General features: G+C 37.8%; 1 protein-coding gene across 2 annotated transcripts; it reads right to left on the reverse strand.

Annotated features, from left to right (window-relative positions):
• Positions 1-3,065: 3,065 nt before the first annotated feature.
• Positions 3,066-13,674, reverse strand: FBXO5 (F-box protein 5). Of its 2 annotated transcripts, XM_039873833.1 has the most exons (5): positions 13,542-13,674; positions 7,214-7,925; positions 6,100-6,190; positions 4,993-5,175; positions 3,066-3,853 (listed from the first exon to the last, which is right to left on the reverse strand). In XM_039873833.1, the coding sequence occupies exons 1-5, from the start codon at positions 13,642-13,644 to the stop codon at positions 3,602-3,604; spliced, it is 1,341 nt and encodes a 446-aa protein (XP_039729767.1). In that variant the 5' UTR covers positions 13,645-13,674; the 3' UTR covers positions 3,066-3,601. The 2 variants fall into 2 exon arrangements, with proteins under 2 accessions (XP_039729767.1, XP_039729768.1); XM_039873834.1 differs by lacking the exon at positions 4,993-5,175.
• Positions 13,675-15,894: the final 2,220 nt, after the last annotated feature.

Raw genomic sequence — 15,894 nt, forward strand, 5'->3', positions numbered from 1 at the left:
AAAGACCTCTCCCCAACACACACGCACACACGCATGCCGCACACATTTAGATGGCTTCCTTAGAAAATTCTAGCAAACACTAAAGGAAGAAAGAATACCAATTCTACACAAATATCCAAAAAATCAAAAAGGAGAGACTATGTCCCAAAGACATTGTAGGAAAACTACAGATTGATATCCCTCATGAATATAAACGCAAAAATTCTTAATATGTAGCAAGTTCATTCTAACAATACATAAAAAGGATAATACATCATGACCAAGTGATATTAACCCAAAGAATACATGGTTGCTTTAACATTTGAAAATCAATCAATGAAATTCATCATATTTTAAGAAAAACCCAAAAAGAATATAATCACATCAATAGATGGAGGAAAAAAATGACAAAATCCAATACGCATTCCTGATTTTAAAAAACTTTCAAAAAACTAGGAATAGAAAAGAACTTCAACTTGATAAAGGGAATCTACTACTAACATCATTCTCAATGCTTTTCTCCCAACACCTGGAACAAGGCAAATATGTCTCCTTTCAACATTTCTATTGAAAATTATACTGGGGGTATTAGCTAGTGTTATATGGCAAAGAGAAAAAAGCACATAGACTGTAATGTAAAAAATAAAATTGTATTTTCAGAAGACAAGATCATCTACATAGAAAATCTGATAGACTCTTAATTATAATTAAATGAGTTTAGCAAAGGTGTAGGATACAAGATCAATAAACTGTATTTCAATATATTAATAAACAATTGAAAACCAAAATCAACAGTATCACTTACAGTAACATTATATTTAGGGATAAATCTAACCCAGGATGTGCAGGACACATACTATTAAAAGATAAAACACTAAGAGAAAATTAAAGACATAAATAAATGGAAGAACTACTATGTTCATGGATTGGGAAACTCATTGGTGTTGTCTATTCACTCTTAATCTAACCCAGTAGATTGATTCGTTGTAATCCTGAACAAAATCTCATTATGTATTTTTGCAGAAATTGACAAGCTAATCGTAGAAATGTAAAGGAACTAGGATAGACAAAACTTAGAATCACTTTTTTAAAGAAACAAAAAAGAATAAAGGGCTGTCACTACCTGATTTTAAGACATTATAGAGCTAGTTATCATGGCAGTGTAGTTTTGGAATTTGAGAGACAGATTAAACAGAATAGCGTTCTGGAACACTGCCTCATATTTATGTAATACTAAATTTTGACCAAGATGCAAAGGCATTACAGTAAAGAATAGTCAAGAAATGGTGCTGTAACAGTGGATACTCATTTTGATCCAGACCTCCACGTATTTTAACTGCAAATAGATCATATATCTAAATGTGAAATTGAAAACTACAAAACTCCTAGAAGAAAACATAGGGTAAAGATGTATCCTCTTAGGCTAGGCAGATTTCTTAGATACAACCCCAAAACGTGATCCATAAAAGACAAATAACTGAGTTTGGACTTCATCAAAAATAAAGACTCTTCCAAAGACACTGCTGAGAAAATAAAAGACATCCTAAGAAAGCATTTGTATCCAGAATGTATACTTTCCATTATCAATAAAACAACATAATAAAAAAATCAAGTCATTTGAATAGACATTTAACCAAAGAAAATGATGTATGAATGGCAAATATGAAGAGATGCTAAACATCATTGTCATTAGGAAGACATAAATTAAAATGAGATACTATTACACACTTACTAGTTAAAATTAAAAAGACTGATTATATCGTGTTGATGAGAATATAAAATGGAACCCCCGTACACTCCTGAGAAGGCGAAACAGTAATAGCACTTTGGAAAACATTTTGATATTTTCTTAAAAAGTCAAATGTATACTTACATATAATCCGACCATTCCATAATGTTGTTTACCCACAAGAAATAAAAGTATACTACTTACAAAGACTTGTATATAAATGTTTACAGCACATTCCCAATAGCAAAAAACTGGGAAAAGCCAAATGTCCAACAGGTGACTATATAAACTGGCTTGTCAACAGTACACTTAATAAGAAAAAGGAAGTACTAGTGCAAATAAAATGGATGAATTTCAAAATAATGTTCGGCGAAAGCAGACTGTACACTTTACAATCCCATTTATACACATTTCTTAGAAAAGGGAAGCTAATCTACAGTGACAGCAAGATCAGTGATTGCCTGGGGAGCTGGCAGAAGGGATCGCAAATAGAAAAAACTTGGGGGATCATGGTTGTGTTCATTACCTTGTTAAAGGTTTCATGCTTGTGTATTTCGAAATGTCAAATTACACATTTTAATGTCATTTTGCCAAGTTTTCCTCAATAAAGCTGCTTAAAAAGTCAGTTAATTTTACTGGTATTACTTTTAGTAGATAAGACACACTCATAAACCCATTTGAGATATATCTCAGGCTTCTGCTGAGATGAAGGGCAAAGCTCTTAAACTTCTTAGAGGATCTATTGATTGAGGACTTGTGAGGTCCACACCTTAAATCTTCAGGATGTTTAATATAAAACTTCTCGTATTCATAATTGAAACCAGAACATGAATTCAAGTTCAAGCAATTTTAAAAGATGTCTGTTTAAGCTCTTATTAGCCCAAATGCTGATTTAAATATATTTTGTCCTACATATTTTTAAGTATGATTTTTATATTTTGTGGCTATCGAACCCAGTTTAACTGGTTTAGTGATAAGATGAATTAATATATCAGTATTTCTCAAAATGTGTTGTTTCCTTATATTAAATCATCTTGAGATGCTTATTTCAAGACCCTACTCCACAATTACGATATTGTGAGTGGGAAGAAAACTGAGATGGGAGGATGGCAATCAAGCAAGCTCTCCAGAGAAGACAGATACGATACACTCAATGCCTTCACACACACAAATGCAGTCTCCTACAACTTCCCAATTCAGCTGTTTCTAGGATTAAAATGTTCATCAAAATAAAAGGTTCACATTATTTATTAAGCTTGTAATAATTTTATTCATAACAAAATTTATTTTTACATGTATATACAAATCATATTTACTTTTAGACACATAAAATACAGATATATTTACATATGTATAAAAATATTAAAACAGACTTTACACATCAGAAAAACGAGCAAGATTTCACAAAGGATATTTGGAAGTATACACACTGAAAACAAGGTCAAGAACAAAAGGTGACAAAGCATTTAAATTAAGACTCCAGTTGATATTTCAATAGATATTAATTTGATGAGGCAAATAAAATGTCCCAAATGCTAATAGGTGGTAAACAATTTATATTTAGGATTGTCTGGGTAAAATTACATGGCCTTCCTTTACTATAAAACTGAAAACAATTTTATTTTACCTCTGAATCAAATATAGATGAAGTTTTCCTTTTTTCTTAAAATATTTAAATTTTCTGATTTACACTGAGAATTTTGAATATTTTCACATTAAATCATAAAATATTTTAAGAGGTTGTGCATCCTCTATTTACCAGGGGGAAAAACCCATCTAGTACATTGATTTCGCTATAAAATTGAATATAACAATACATTTTTATTTCTCAAATTAAAACGTAACTTTTTCTGACTAACCTTCACGATCAGTTATAATAGATTTAATCAGAGATCACAATCGTCGTAAATTCTTCTTGCTTTTCTTAGTACCAGGCAAAGGACCCATTTTATAACTGGCTTTTAGAGGCTTGCCATTCGAACAGTCTTTGCTGGTATGATAATTACACAGACACCGTGTACAATAATCAAACCCACAGCCTTCTCGTTTGCAGGTTGCCCGCTGTAAATAGCCATCATATTTTGCAGGTGAATTACAGCGAATACAGGCTTTGAGGCTTTCATTCTTTTTCAAAGTTTTGGCAACCTAGAAAGAAGGAAATCCATTAACAAATTTTAGTAAGGGCTGAATGTAATTCAGTTAGGAAAAACAAGAGTGGCATCTTCTCCAATACGTGCATAAAGCACCATGTCACACATAAGCCAACTGGCTCCCTTAAGGAGCTTACTGTTTGTATAATGGGTGAGAGATCGCACCAGTTATCAACTGGTCCAGTAGCAATGTCCTAATGCTGCTTTTTAAATACATTCCCCTTTTACTTCATGAACTACCACACATCAATGCCTAACTTAAATGGTCACCTTTTCTGTGAAGTCTTTCTAGTGTCACGCTAGAACTGGCTGCTGTTTTACCTCTAGTTTTATCTTTTTTTAAAGCACCTACCACATTACATGGCATTTTTAAATGTAAGCCATCTTCCATTCTAGATTGTTAAGGTTATAAAGGTTGCCATGTTTTCTTATCTATGTAGTACCCGGTAAGATGGCAGATGCTCAATAAATGCTTTTTGAACAAACTTACATGTTGTATTAGTCATTACATTATAAATAATTGAGAAAACTAAATGTTATTATACATTATTTATATTTATTGACCAACATGAGGCAGTCAGCACTTTGTCATAACATGCACTCTTAGGTAAGGTTATGGTTTTTAAATTAAGCTTGCAAAATTATCCGCCTGTGAGTAGAACTTGTAATTCACATTACCCAATGATTTGAAGGTAGAATAGGAGGTCTTCAATTTCTGAAAACTGGACTTTTTCTATTTAGAACTTTTCCTCAGATATTAAAGGCAGGAATTGTAAAATGTAATACTGAATTTTATATTAGCAGTTTTATAAATTTCAAAATCAAGGTTTTTCATTATTTTCTTAATGTTTCCAAATTAGACTTTGATATCACTGAACTGTCATAATGCCAAATGGTATCTATAATTTTCATCATAAAGACATCTCTTTACTTTCCCAATTTATCAGTTGAGTTATAAATGGTTTCTTAATTTCCAACATTTTTGAGAGAAGAGGCAAAAGATAAGGTCTCCGTTAACAATTCCCTAATAGTTCTAATTATGCTGATTAAAGGTAAAGCCCTCCATTTCTTACTCTAAGTCCTTTTAATGATAAGGGCCCCATGCTTCTAATTTATTGATAAACAAAAAGTTACCTCCGAGAATTCATTGTGCCGACTATAGGTAGAATCTTTCTGATCATCTGGATTGGATAACTTGGTTCGAGCATCTTTTCTGGGGGGAGGCTGGGCTGCTGCTTTTTGAACAGAAGCCAATGCGGTTCTGACCATAACATTCTCTCTGGTTGAACCATGTGGTGAGAACTTAATGCTCTTCTCCTAAAAGAAATGTTTTAATAGGACTTAAAAATATTCTCCTATACTCTCAACAGTCAGGCATTTTTATGTCTGTGTATGTAAAAAAAAGGGCAAATGAGAATGTAAAGGATTCATCCCTATATCCAATTTACCTACACGTTTAAATGCAGCCACACAAAACTATTCACATACACATGTAAAGCCTAATAACTGAGTTATTGACAGGAATTACAAACTAGAAATTGTGACTCACTTTACATGCTTAGTCTATGCAGCATTTACTACATGATTTATTAAGTACCACTGACAGAAAAAAGTTCATTCTTCCTACCACCAGTAGATGGCAACAGTCATGTTTAAGTGTCACCTCAATGTCATGAATAGATTCAAAACCCTTTAGATTAGAAAATTTTCCATCGACAGCAGCTTATCAATAAAGAAATTAAACGTAGAGAATTAAAGCAATTCTCTAAAAGCAGCAGCACCAAAATTTGGACCAAAGTCTGCCAACTCTCAGGCCTAAAATTTTAAAAACATATCGATCTTGAAGTAGTTTTAATATACAAGGGAATTCTTCGATCGATGAATTCTCTTGTATATTAAGAATCTTCAATGTTATAATTTACTGTTTATCTGGGTAACTGAAAAAAATACACACAAATGGCAACCAAGATTAGCTGTATGATCAATTCGCACTATCAGAACTAATTTTCACTTTTTTACTTTTGGAAATTACATTGCTAGGAATAAAGGCCCGATGTGGGATTCCTTTCCCTTTATCTTTGAATTTCCTTAATGAGTTCTGGTAACATGCTGAAATGGTTTTTGAATGTAGAGGATTTCCAGATTACCTGTTACCAATTTTCCCCCTCCTATTTCTGAAGGTAACGGGCACTAGACCAGCTGCTATATTTTAAAATGAAAACATCAACTGCAAAGACTTACAGTAACTCTTCGTATTGCTTCATTGTATAACTGCAATGCCCTTTTATCGTCTTCTAGAATCTTCTTCCAAGTTGTGCTCACTTTAGACACACTAGAAAAATAAATTATAATGGAAACAACTAAAGCATGACAAAGATCTAAAATAAATATATTACAGAAACATTAACCATGCAAAAAAGAAATTTCTATTAGTAGTGCTTCTCGAACATGGCTATCTATTAGAAGTGCCTGGGGCACTTAAGATTTAAAGATGTCTCATGCCTAGTTCTTTAGATTTTAACTGGTCTACAATGGGGTCCAGGGTTCTGTGTTTTTTTAAAAAGATCCCATCAATTCTAAGTGGATCCAGGCTTAAGACTCACATATTTGTACTGCATTTTTTCACAATATTTGCAAACATCAAGTAGCCACCACTGTATATATGGCACCATGTTGACTTTTTGGTAAATATTGTGGACAAATTTCAAAGTGCTCTAGGACACACTGCTATTAGTAGAAATTAACCAGAAAAAATCCTTTTTGTGAATAGAAAAAGTAGAAACTGTGATGTTGACTTGCACTCAAGCTAGCCTACAATAAAAATCAACACTTATATCTGTTTTGCTTTAACTATATAGTTCATAGAGACCAGTGTAAAATACCGCAGGGAGTACCTCTAAAAAATTTTTCAAAAAGCCAAAAATGATCCCAGTTGAGTTGAATCCAATCTAATCCAATTGTCTATATAATCATTTTAATTCTCATAATTACCTCATTCTAACTAGTTTTCTTTGGTAGAATGAGGTTAGTTAGTAAAAGATTTCTAAGAAATAGTCATAATCGGGCCCATTTGTGGATCACCGTATTTTCCTTACTGTCAAATCTAGGAGTGCCCTACATTAAAAAACCTAAAAAAGAACAAAAATTATATTTTCAAGTGTGACAAGTCACAATGTCTATTGGACCTGTATACTAGAACTAGGATGTTGTTTACAGTTAAGTTAGCAATCAGGTAAAAGTCAATTAAACTACGCAGAAAAGACTACCCTGTTTTCGCATGAGCTGGTTGGTGTTGAGCCACCTAATAAACACGTTCAGTGTAAAATACTAATACACTCAAAGCAAGGATACTTACTTGATTAAGTCCATATCGCTGAGCTGTGTTAAAATATTTGCTAAGAGATGTCTGAGTCCCCGTCCAAAGAGTTCACTGAGAACATCTACACATTCTAGGCCCATTTTCCTGCCAATTATATTCTGTAGTCCAAAATTTACATTATACTTCTTCAGCTTCTCCCAATCTATTTTAGAATTTCGTTTGGAATTCTTTTTTAATGTTGAACAAACCACTTTTGCAAAATGAAGAGCTGGCAGCAAGTTTTTATTGGGATATTGGTCTGGGCTTTGTGTTTGTAGCAGGCAAGACTGTGGACTGTCACTGGAATTTTCCTCCAGGGGAAAGCTAGCTTCTTCATGCTCATTGATGCTACTTTGTTGGGAAAATGAAGAATAGCCACTGTCTTCATAAGGTCCATTTGTCTCTAGTTCTTCTGTTTCATCTGAACTATTAAGTGTCGGTTGCACATGCTGATTTTCCTTGTTATGCAAGGGCTTGTTCTCAGTTTCAAGTTCTACAATCCTGGGGCTCCCAATCGGTGACCCAATATCCGATAAGCTTTCATAGTCTTTAATGCAATCTTTATAAGAGCCTTCCAAACATGCAGAAGTATAGGAACCTAGCCTTTCACTGTCATCAGGTTTTACCAGTTTAAGTCCAGAATGAACATGGTTATAGCTAAAATCACACTTCATTTTGATAGAAAGAGTAGAACTTTCTTCTTTGCGACCTACAAAAAGAACAAAACATATTTACTTCTTAATAGCAAAATTTCCACATATCCTGACATCTTAAATTGGGATTTACAAAGATTTAATTGGTATCATCTCAGAATTGTGTATTGCCTATGTAACTATGAAGCTATTGAAGTTTAATTACTGCGATGTAACAACATGCGGAAATATTACTTAAATCTTATGTGTGTGTGTATATACATATGTATGTCTTATCATTAAAAGGGTACTTCAGAACATATTGCTTTTTGATCCGTACAACTGTAACATTTGACTTTTAGAGACTATACTGATTAAAACATAGTGGAAAGGCACTATTTAATAAAAACCTGGGCTTATGAAACAAATAAGGAAATGTGAGGCCTCAAGAGTGGGGTATCAGGTTGGAGATCTCTATAATAATCAAATACTTCTAGAATCGGTGTTTGTACTCTGGATTTGAAATGGTATTATAGTCAGCTTTGACTTAAGCATAACTTAAACCACTGAGAGTAAATATGGTTAGGACCAATGGGGGAGGGGAATGTGTAAGGGCCAAAATAGTTTTGATAAAAGTAACAAATAGAAAGACTTGCATATTATTTAAACACTAGTAATTATTATATGCCTTAGAATAATTAATTGTAGGTAGCAAAGAGAAAGGACTAAAAAGGCCATATATTTAAACATCCATAAAGTCTACTTGAACTCAGAGCTCTCATCTCTAAGTTCCATTCTGACCGATGCTCTGGGTGACAGGCTGACATATTTAAAGTGCTGGTCGCCCTACTGGATAGTAAACTCAAGCACAGGAACATCTCCCCATATCTTGCATAATATGTGCTAGAAACTCTGCTATCTTTACTGAACAAAGATTTCTCATGATTAACGAAAGAACCAGAAGAAAGATTTGGAAAAGAATTATGCCGCTCTGATCAGCACAAGACCAGATGTAAGAAGAATGTGAGGCTGGTAGGGCAGTGAGTGTTAATTCCTGTTCGGATGCAACTGTTTCTGGATGTTATTCACTAGAATTCATAGACACTGATTCAAATTTAAACTTCGAAAAAGCCAAAGACTTGTTTAGGGTTGCATCACCACCCCCACAGCTTCAGAAACTGGTTAAAATATCTTTCAAACAGGTTTTCTCAATCTCTGGACTACTGACATTTTGGACTAGAGAATTCATTGTTGTTGGCACCATCCTGTGCATTGTAGAATGTTCAGCAGCCTTTATTCACCTGATGCCATTAGCAGCCCCTATTCACCACGCAGGACAATAAAAAATGTCTCCAGCCACCAGTTACTGCCAAATGTTAGCAGTGGGGGGAAGGCAGTGGCAGCAGAATCTCCCTCATTAGTCAGTTGAGAACCACTGCCTTAAAAAATGATTAGGATTTTGTCAGGCAGTAGAGGCTGGGAAGGGCATTCACTGAAGGATAGTATAAGCAAAGGCACTATTCTGGGAAGGAAAATAATGGATTCAGAAAAACTACTTAGCATTACTGAAGGCAGTATGTGAATAATATGTGCTTCCAATGTACTCCCCATTTACTATCCCCTCTGCAAGCCAAGCCAATCATAGGTAGCTAACAATTTATCCTATAATAATTGTATGTACCAGTATATTTAGTCTGTACTAAATATTGGTAATCTGTCCATATTAATTTTACCATTTTTATTTAGAGCAAAACCTTTAAGTCTAAATACTAAAGGACACCTTGGTAGAAAGTAACCTAGTAGATAGAGACCCCCTCTTTAAATCCCCGATCATTAACATAGTGGGAGATAAATTATGTGCTTCAGAACCCCATTTGAACTAACCCTAAAATTTAAGTTTAAGCTAAGAGTTTGGGACATAAAAAGCAAGTAAAGAATATATAAATTCTAATCCCCTAATTGACCCTAACTTGAACAAATTATTCTGAGTGGTTCTCTTCCACTCAGAAAAAGTAAAATATTCCAAGATATTTTTATTTTTGTCTCAAGTATGATTTACATATGACATTTAATCTGAGAGAATGAAGAGGAAACCACCTACAAAGACCCACCTGTCCACTGTTTAGCTGCCTAAAGGGAAGAGGCCTGAAACTGTACTTCAGAAACTCTTCATCACAAAGACACTCTTCTGCTTGTCTTTAGAACCCAGTTACTGGGACTATCCTACAGAACCCCTTTCATTCAATTTCACTTGAATATGGGTAGCTCTTTAAATTTAGAACTAATAATGATTCCAATAGCTAATAATTATTTAGAAGTTTACGATTTCCAACTTGTTTCCAAACACTTGGTTTTCATAATCTTTTGAGGTAGGATGGAGAGGTATTACCTTATTTTTATAAATGAGGACATGAAGCTCAGCTAAGTAACTTGCCAAAGGTTTTACTGGTAGTTAAGAGAGATGGATTACTCTTCTTGAATGTAAATTAAGTATTCTTTCTACTATGTCACCTGAGAAGTGAGATAAAAGTACACACATATATACATATATGTAAAATACAAAAGCATAGAAACATGGACTTTGGTTTAAATTCCAATACTATATTATTTATGTTGTTGCTCAAATTGTTCCAGCTTTGCCACTGTTAAGTTCATGTCCATTTGACATACATCCATTGTTTTGTTTCTGGAGAAGTCCTTAGTTTCTGGCACTGTAAGATGCTCCAGGATCATCTTGTATTTTCCCTGTTTCAGCCCTAGAATCGGTTATCTTTCCAAGGAACTCTGGTTCCTTTTATTGGTCCCAAAATTTGAATGCTGGTTATAGATTTAGTTTTAAAATGTGAAATAATGTACATTTTTAAATCTCCATAAAAATGCTGCAAAAAAATATCACTTTATACAAAAGGAAGCTGAAATCAGACTGTAAAGGACTAATTTCAGGTCTTTCAACTAGTTTAGTGTATTCCTGTGACCAAGCCAAGTATCTCTAAACAATGTGGGAAATAACATGTTTTATATATTCGATCTGATATTATTTAGAAAGAAAAAATATTATGTTGTTTCATGACCTCTCGAATCAGACCAATGAGGGTTCCGAATCTAGTTCCGCCACTTCGTTCATTTATCCAGTGCCTACTTGGTAATGGTGTAGGGAGAGGAAGAAATTAGGGATGATCTTTGCTGGAGGTGACATTCTGAAATCTGAAAGCAAGGACAAATGTTGAGGAAGAGAAACTCCTATAAGACTGCAAATTAGTGAGCTAGGAGGAGAATGATTGAAAAATAAGGTTGGAGAGGCAGAATGGCTTATAAGCTTTTTAGGGTAGGATGGATCTTATTGTGTAATGAAGAGCTTTTGAAGGGTTCTGAGTACTGGTATTTGGTTTACGCTTTAAAATAAAAATCATTGGTAGCTGTGGAAAATGGATTATAGGAAAGTACAAGTGGAAGCAGGGAGGCTAGTTAGAAGAGAGTATCACAAAAGTCCAATGAGTCCAGTACTTGAGATTTGATGACCATAGCGGAAATGAAGGTAATTGAATAGATGTGAGATCTACTTAGGAAGGTAAAGTCAAAGTCAACAGAGCTTGCTGATGTATTGGATGTGGGTGATGAAAGTAAGTGGAGTAAAAAATACCCAGGGGTTTAAGTTTTGAGCATCTAAGGTATAAAGGGTCATTTGCTGAGTTGAGGAAAACTGAGTTACCTCTTTCATCTATAAAATGGGGGTGAGAAAATAAAACTGGACTAAACTCATGACAGAGTCTCTGCAGCATATGGTCTAATCAATAGAATCTAGAGTATTTTCTTCACATTATTCATAAGCAAAACCCCTTCATATTCCTTATACTGTATATCATGAACATTTTAAAAGCAGTAAAATATACTCCAGGCAGATGTATGCATTTCAGATTATATACATTTCTTAGGAATCAGATCCAACTTCAAATGAAAATCCTTGTTCAGTCTTTTGACTAACTTTGTGATCTAGAACATGCAGTCTTTCATTTTCTCTAAAATGTTGATATAGTTACTTTATAAAGTTGGTAGATTCAACATACTGCATTTTTCAAACCTTACAGCCCAATCATGAAAGAGCTATTATAGTTAACCGTTCAAAATGTAACCTATTTAACATTTGAATATAGATCTGATACTCCATATTAGTTAAATAGGCTACAATGCTTAAAAATCTTTACAGCCATTCCAATGTTATTAAGTTCTATAATCTCTAATACCTTAAGAGAACCACCATGTGCCAACATTATGCATGGCTTTTTCTTTGAAAATTTAAAAGAACATGAAGGCTTGCCGCCATAAACTACAAATCAGCCATAATCCCTAAGAGAAAAAAAATTTTTTTTGAGTCTACTTTCAAAAATATTCGAATTCAATAAATTTTTAAATTTCATTTTCTCAAATCTGCAAACAGTAAAAAAATTCAAGATTTCAAATATTCTCTTGAGAAGCAAGGTGGTAAAGAGACCATTGAAATTAAACAATCAAAAGACCCCTTCTTAGAGCCATCAAGCTTCAGAATTTCACAGGGAGACTTATGATCCAGGCAGGATATTCCAGAAATAGATAAAACCTGTTAAAATTAAGTACTTTTTCCTCCAGTCTTCTAGAGTCTTTTCTAAAGAAATAGGTGTCTTCCAGAGACTACCAAACATTACAATACCAAATTGCTCATTTTTAAAATTTTGGTAATTTCCGAGTTAAAATAAATGCATTTAGGCCCCTTAGAGACAGCGACAAAGAGGATAAAAATAAACGTTTATTTGAGTGCCTTTCACTCTATCCAAGTTTGGAATAAAAAAACTAGTGTTTTAGAAACACAGGCAAAAAGAATAACCAATTCTTCAATTCCTACAAAATCAGCTCCTAAATATAGCCACATTCACGGTTCTGTACTAAAAACTGCATTTTTTTTCCCCCCCTGATTCCAGGCCTTGAGACTGAGTTACTGGATAAAGGGCAAAAAGGAGAACTGAACGTTTTTGTTTGGACGTCCCAACAGAGACTGGTCCGATGAGGGGGGTCCCTCCATTTGGCGGGATTGGGTGGGGGGAAGACCCTGGAAATCCTGTGGGGTCGGAAGGGTGGCCCCTCAGGGCGCGGGCCTTGCGGAGGAGGCGGGAGATAAGAGCGAGCCTGATCTCCCGCGCCCGCCAGCAAGACTGAGCTGGCGAAAAACTGGGGAAACTGACTTCAGATCTGAGGGTGCGGGACAGATATGGAAAAGGGGTGCAGAGGGTAGGGGTTAGGCACCTGGCCGGGCCCTGGGGGCCGCCGGCTAGTGAGCCCTGCAGAGTCGGAGCCCCAGGGTGGGGTGGGGGAGGGGAGGGGCATTTGGCGCCCATTCCAGGCGTGTGGGGAGAGGTTGATCTTCCAAAAGGCGCCCTAGGAGGCCTCAGCCCGCACACCTCCAGCGGAGCAGGCTTTCAAGTTCGGCGTGGCAAGCAGGACCCCGACCCGCCATCCCGCCACAGCACATCAGGCTTCCCGTCCCAGAACCCCAGCCTCTTTCTCCTGGTGCCAAGAACCGCCGCCGGTGCCCGCTCGAGGCCCGGCGTGGAGTTGCACGCCCGAACTCGGGAGGGTGTCGGGTTCGTGTCGCAGGCCCCCCACCCCTCACCCGTACCCCTCCGGGAACCTGCGCGCCCCTCGCGCCGTCTCCTCTCACTCACTGTGCGGGTGATGAGGGCGCCGGGCGGCTGTCACGGTGCTGGAGCTGCAGCGGCAGGAGCTGGATGGGGAGCGTGGGGAGCAGCTGCAGGGGCGCCGGCTCATGCCAGTGCAAGTGGGGTCCTCCCCAGGTGATGGAGCAGCTACCGCACGAAGATGCTGGACACCCGCTTCACAGAGCTCTCTCCCCTAAAAGGCGCCAGCTGGTACTTTTAAAATCTTTGAATTTCGTGCCCAAACCGCATGGCCCAATGGGGGCGCGTCGCTCGCACGCGCGCTCCAATGGGAAGGCGGTGGGCGGAGGTGCCCTCACCCAAGCCCAATTGGAGGCTGCCGAGGCGGGGCCAGGAGCGAGGCCCAGCCTCCTTCCTTCCACCCGGCTCGGCGCGTCCGGAAGGATGCTGCGGTCGGGGGCGGGGAAGGAGGCGGGGCCCTGGAACGCGACGGAGGCTGCGGCCGGGCCGCACGTGGAGGGAGCCTACCACGCATGCGCCCACCCGCCACGCTTCCATCCGCTGTGGGAACCGGCCTCCTGCAAGTCCTGACTTCATCCTGAAGACAGCTCCGGCTTCTGTCTGAAGATCTCCGAAGGGCACAAAGGGAAGCTGACTTTCTCCGGTCATCTCATAGCGTGAGATTGGTGAGCGGCGACTCTGGTCGTCCGGGAATGCAGACTTTCCGGAAGACGAACCCTCCCCCCAGCCCAGCATAGCCCGCCTCTCTAGGATTTAGGCGCGCTTCTCTCTACCTCCTGGTTTCGCCCCTCCCCTGCCCAGTGCTTTTGCGCAGGCGCTTTTGGCGGCCCGTGGCTGCAGAGTTGGCGGGTTGGCGCTTGCGCCCGGGGATACCCCGCGGTTCTCTCAGAGGGAAGGGAGAGGAGCTGGCCGCAGTGGGTGGGTCTACCTTCATCCTCGCGCGCTTAGCGGGTCCCGTCGATACGGTGGCGGGAGACGTGGAGCCGCGACTCCCAGGTGCTTCCGGTTGGGGTGAAGGTGGGACATCTTTCTTGTAAGCTTATTTATTAGTTAGTTTCAACCACAGTTCTCCTGCCACCATTGCTTTGTATGGGCCTTAAGCTTATTAAATTTGTATCTCCCCTGTCCTGGTTGTTTGTTCGTTTCTTTCCTTCAAGGGTCAGGCGCAAGAGACAGTAATCCTGCTCCAAAATAAATAAAACGTCCTGCTTTGGGAGTTTTCAGTCCCCACACCCTGGGGCTGGAGGCCTTTCCTTGGCCAAGGGATTGATTTTCTATTAATGTAAGAACGGGTGGAAGTATCAGTTGTTAAAGGCTTCGATGACACATTGCACCGTATTAGTTATGGTGAGCTTTTCACTTTTTGAATGTGCACTTGAGTGGCGACAGTGCATTCCCTGGGCTCAGCTTTTAGTCATAGCTCAATGAAACTACAGCATCTAAATTCCAAAAGTCTGAATCCTTGTGTTTCGCAGTTTTACTTTTTAAATTTAATTTTTGCTTGTCTGCAGCCTCAGGGAGAGTTGATACTTGGCTTATGGTGATTGCTCAGTTAATTCGGTGGCAAGTCCGGGGGTGAGGCAGGACCTGGATCAGGATGGGAAGGGATGGGGATGAGCCTTGCAAGTGCTGGGTGGATCCCATATTTATGTAAAACATGATTAGTTCATTTTTTTTGCATTAATTTTGGTCTTTTAGAATGTTGCATTAAATTAATAATTTTCTTGATTACTGAAATTTTGGGCATCTCCTTAAATTTTGCATCTTAGTCGCGTGTCTCACCTTATTTATTAGCCTGGCCGTGATGCTAGGTCCTGGAGATACAGGGTTGAAAAGACTAAAGTTCTGTCCTTCAGGGAGCTTACATACTAATGGGAAAGAAATTGGCAATTAATTTCAGTAAATGAAAGAGGACTGTAAAACATAATGGGGTAGAGAATAGGCAGTAAGGGGCATCAATTAATGGCTTAATTTTTGAGGTTTTGGATGAAGTTCTGAATGTAGAGCTGGCAATGCAGAGATCTGCATAATAGGTAGAGGACAGGCCTGAAAGTGCTTATCTTATTCAAGGCCTGATGTGTCTAGGGGTACTGAGCAAGGAAGACAGGAGAGAGGTCAAAGAGGTAGAAGCCAGATCGTGCAGGACTTTGTAGGTTTATATGTAGAGTTTAGCATTTCTTTTGATTGCAACGGGTAGCTTTTGGAAGGATTTTTAGCAAGGGAGTGATTTGTTGAATAAATATTAAAACTATAGTAGCTTTTTATCTACTAAGCACTTTAGAAATGTTATCCTTTAATCCTCACAATTACCCTAGCATTATTTTAATTTGATGATTGTGCTTAGAAGTATAATTCCTACAGAACCACACAGCTAGTAAAC

The sequence above is a fragment of the Pteropus medius genome, unplaced genomic scaffold, assembly GCF_902729225.1.
Source record: "Pteropus medius unplaced genomic scaffold, Ma_sr-lr_union100, whole genome shotgun sequence".
NCBI lineage: Eukaryota > Metazoa > Chordata > Mammalia > Chiroptera > Pteropodidae > Pteropus > Pteropus medius.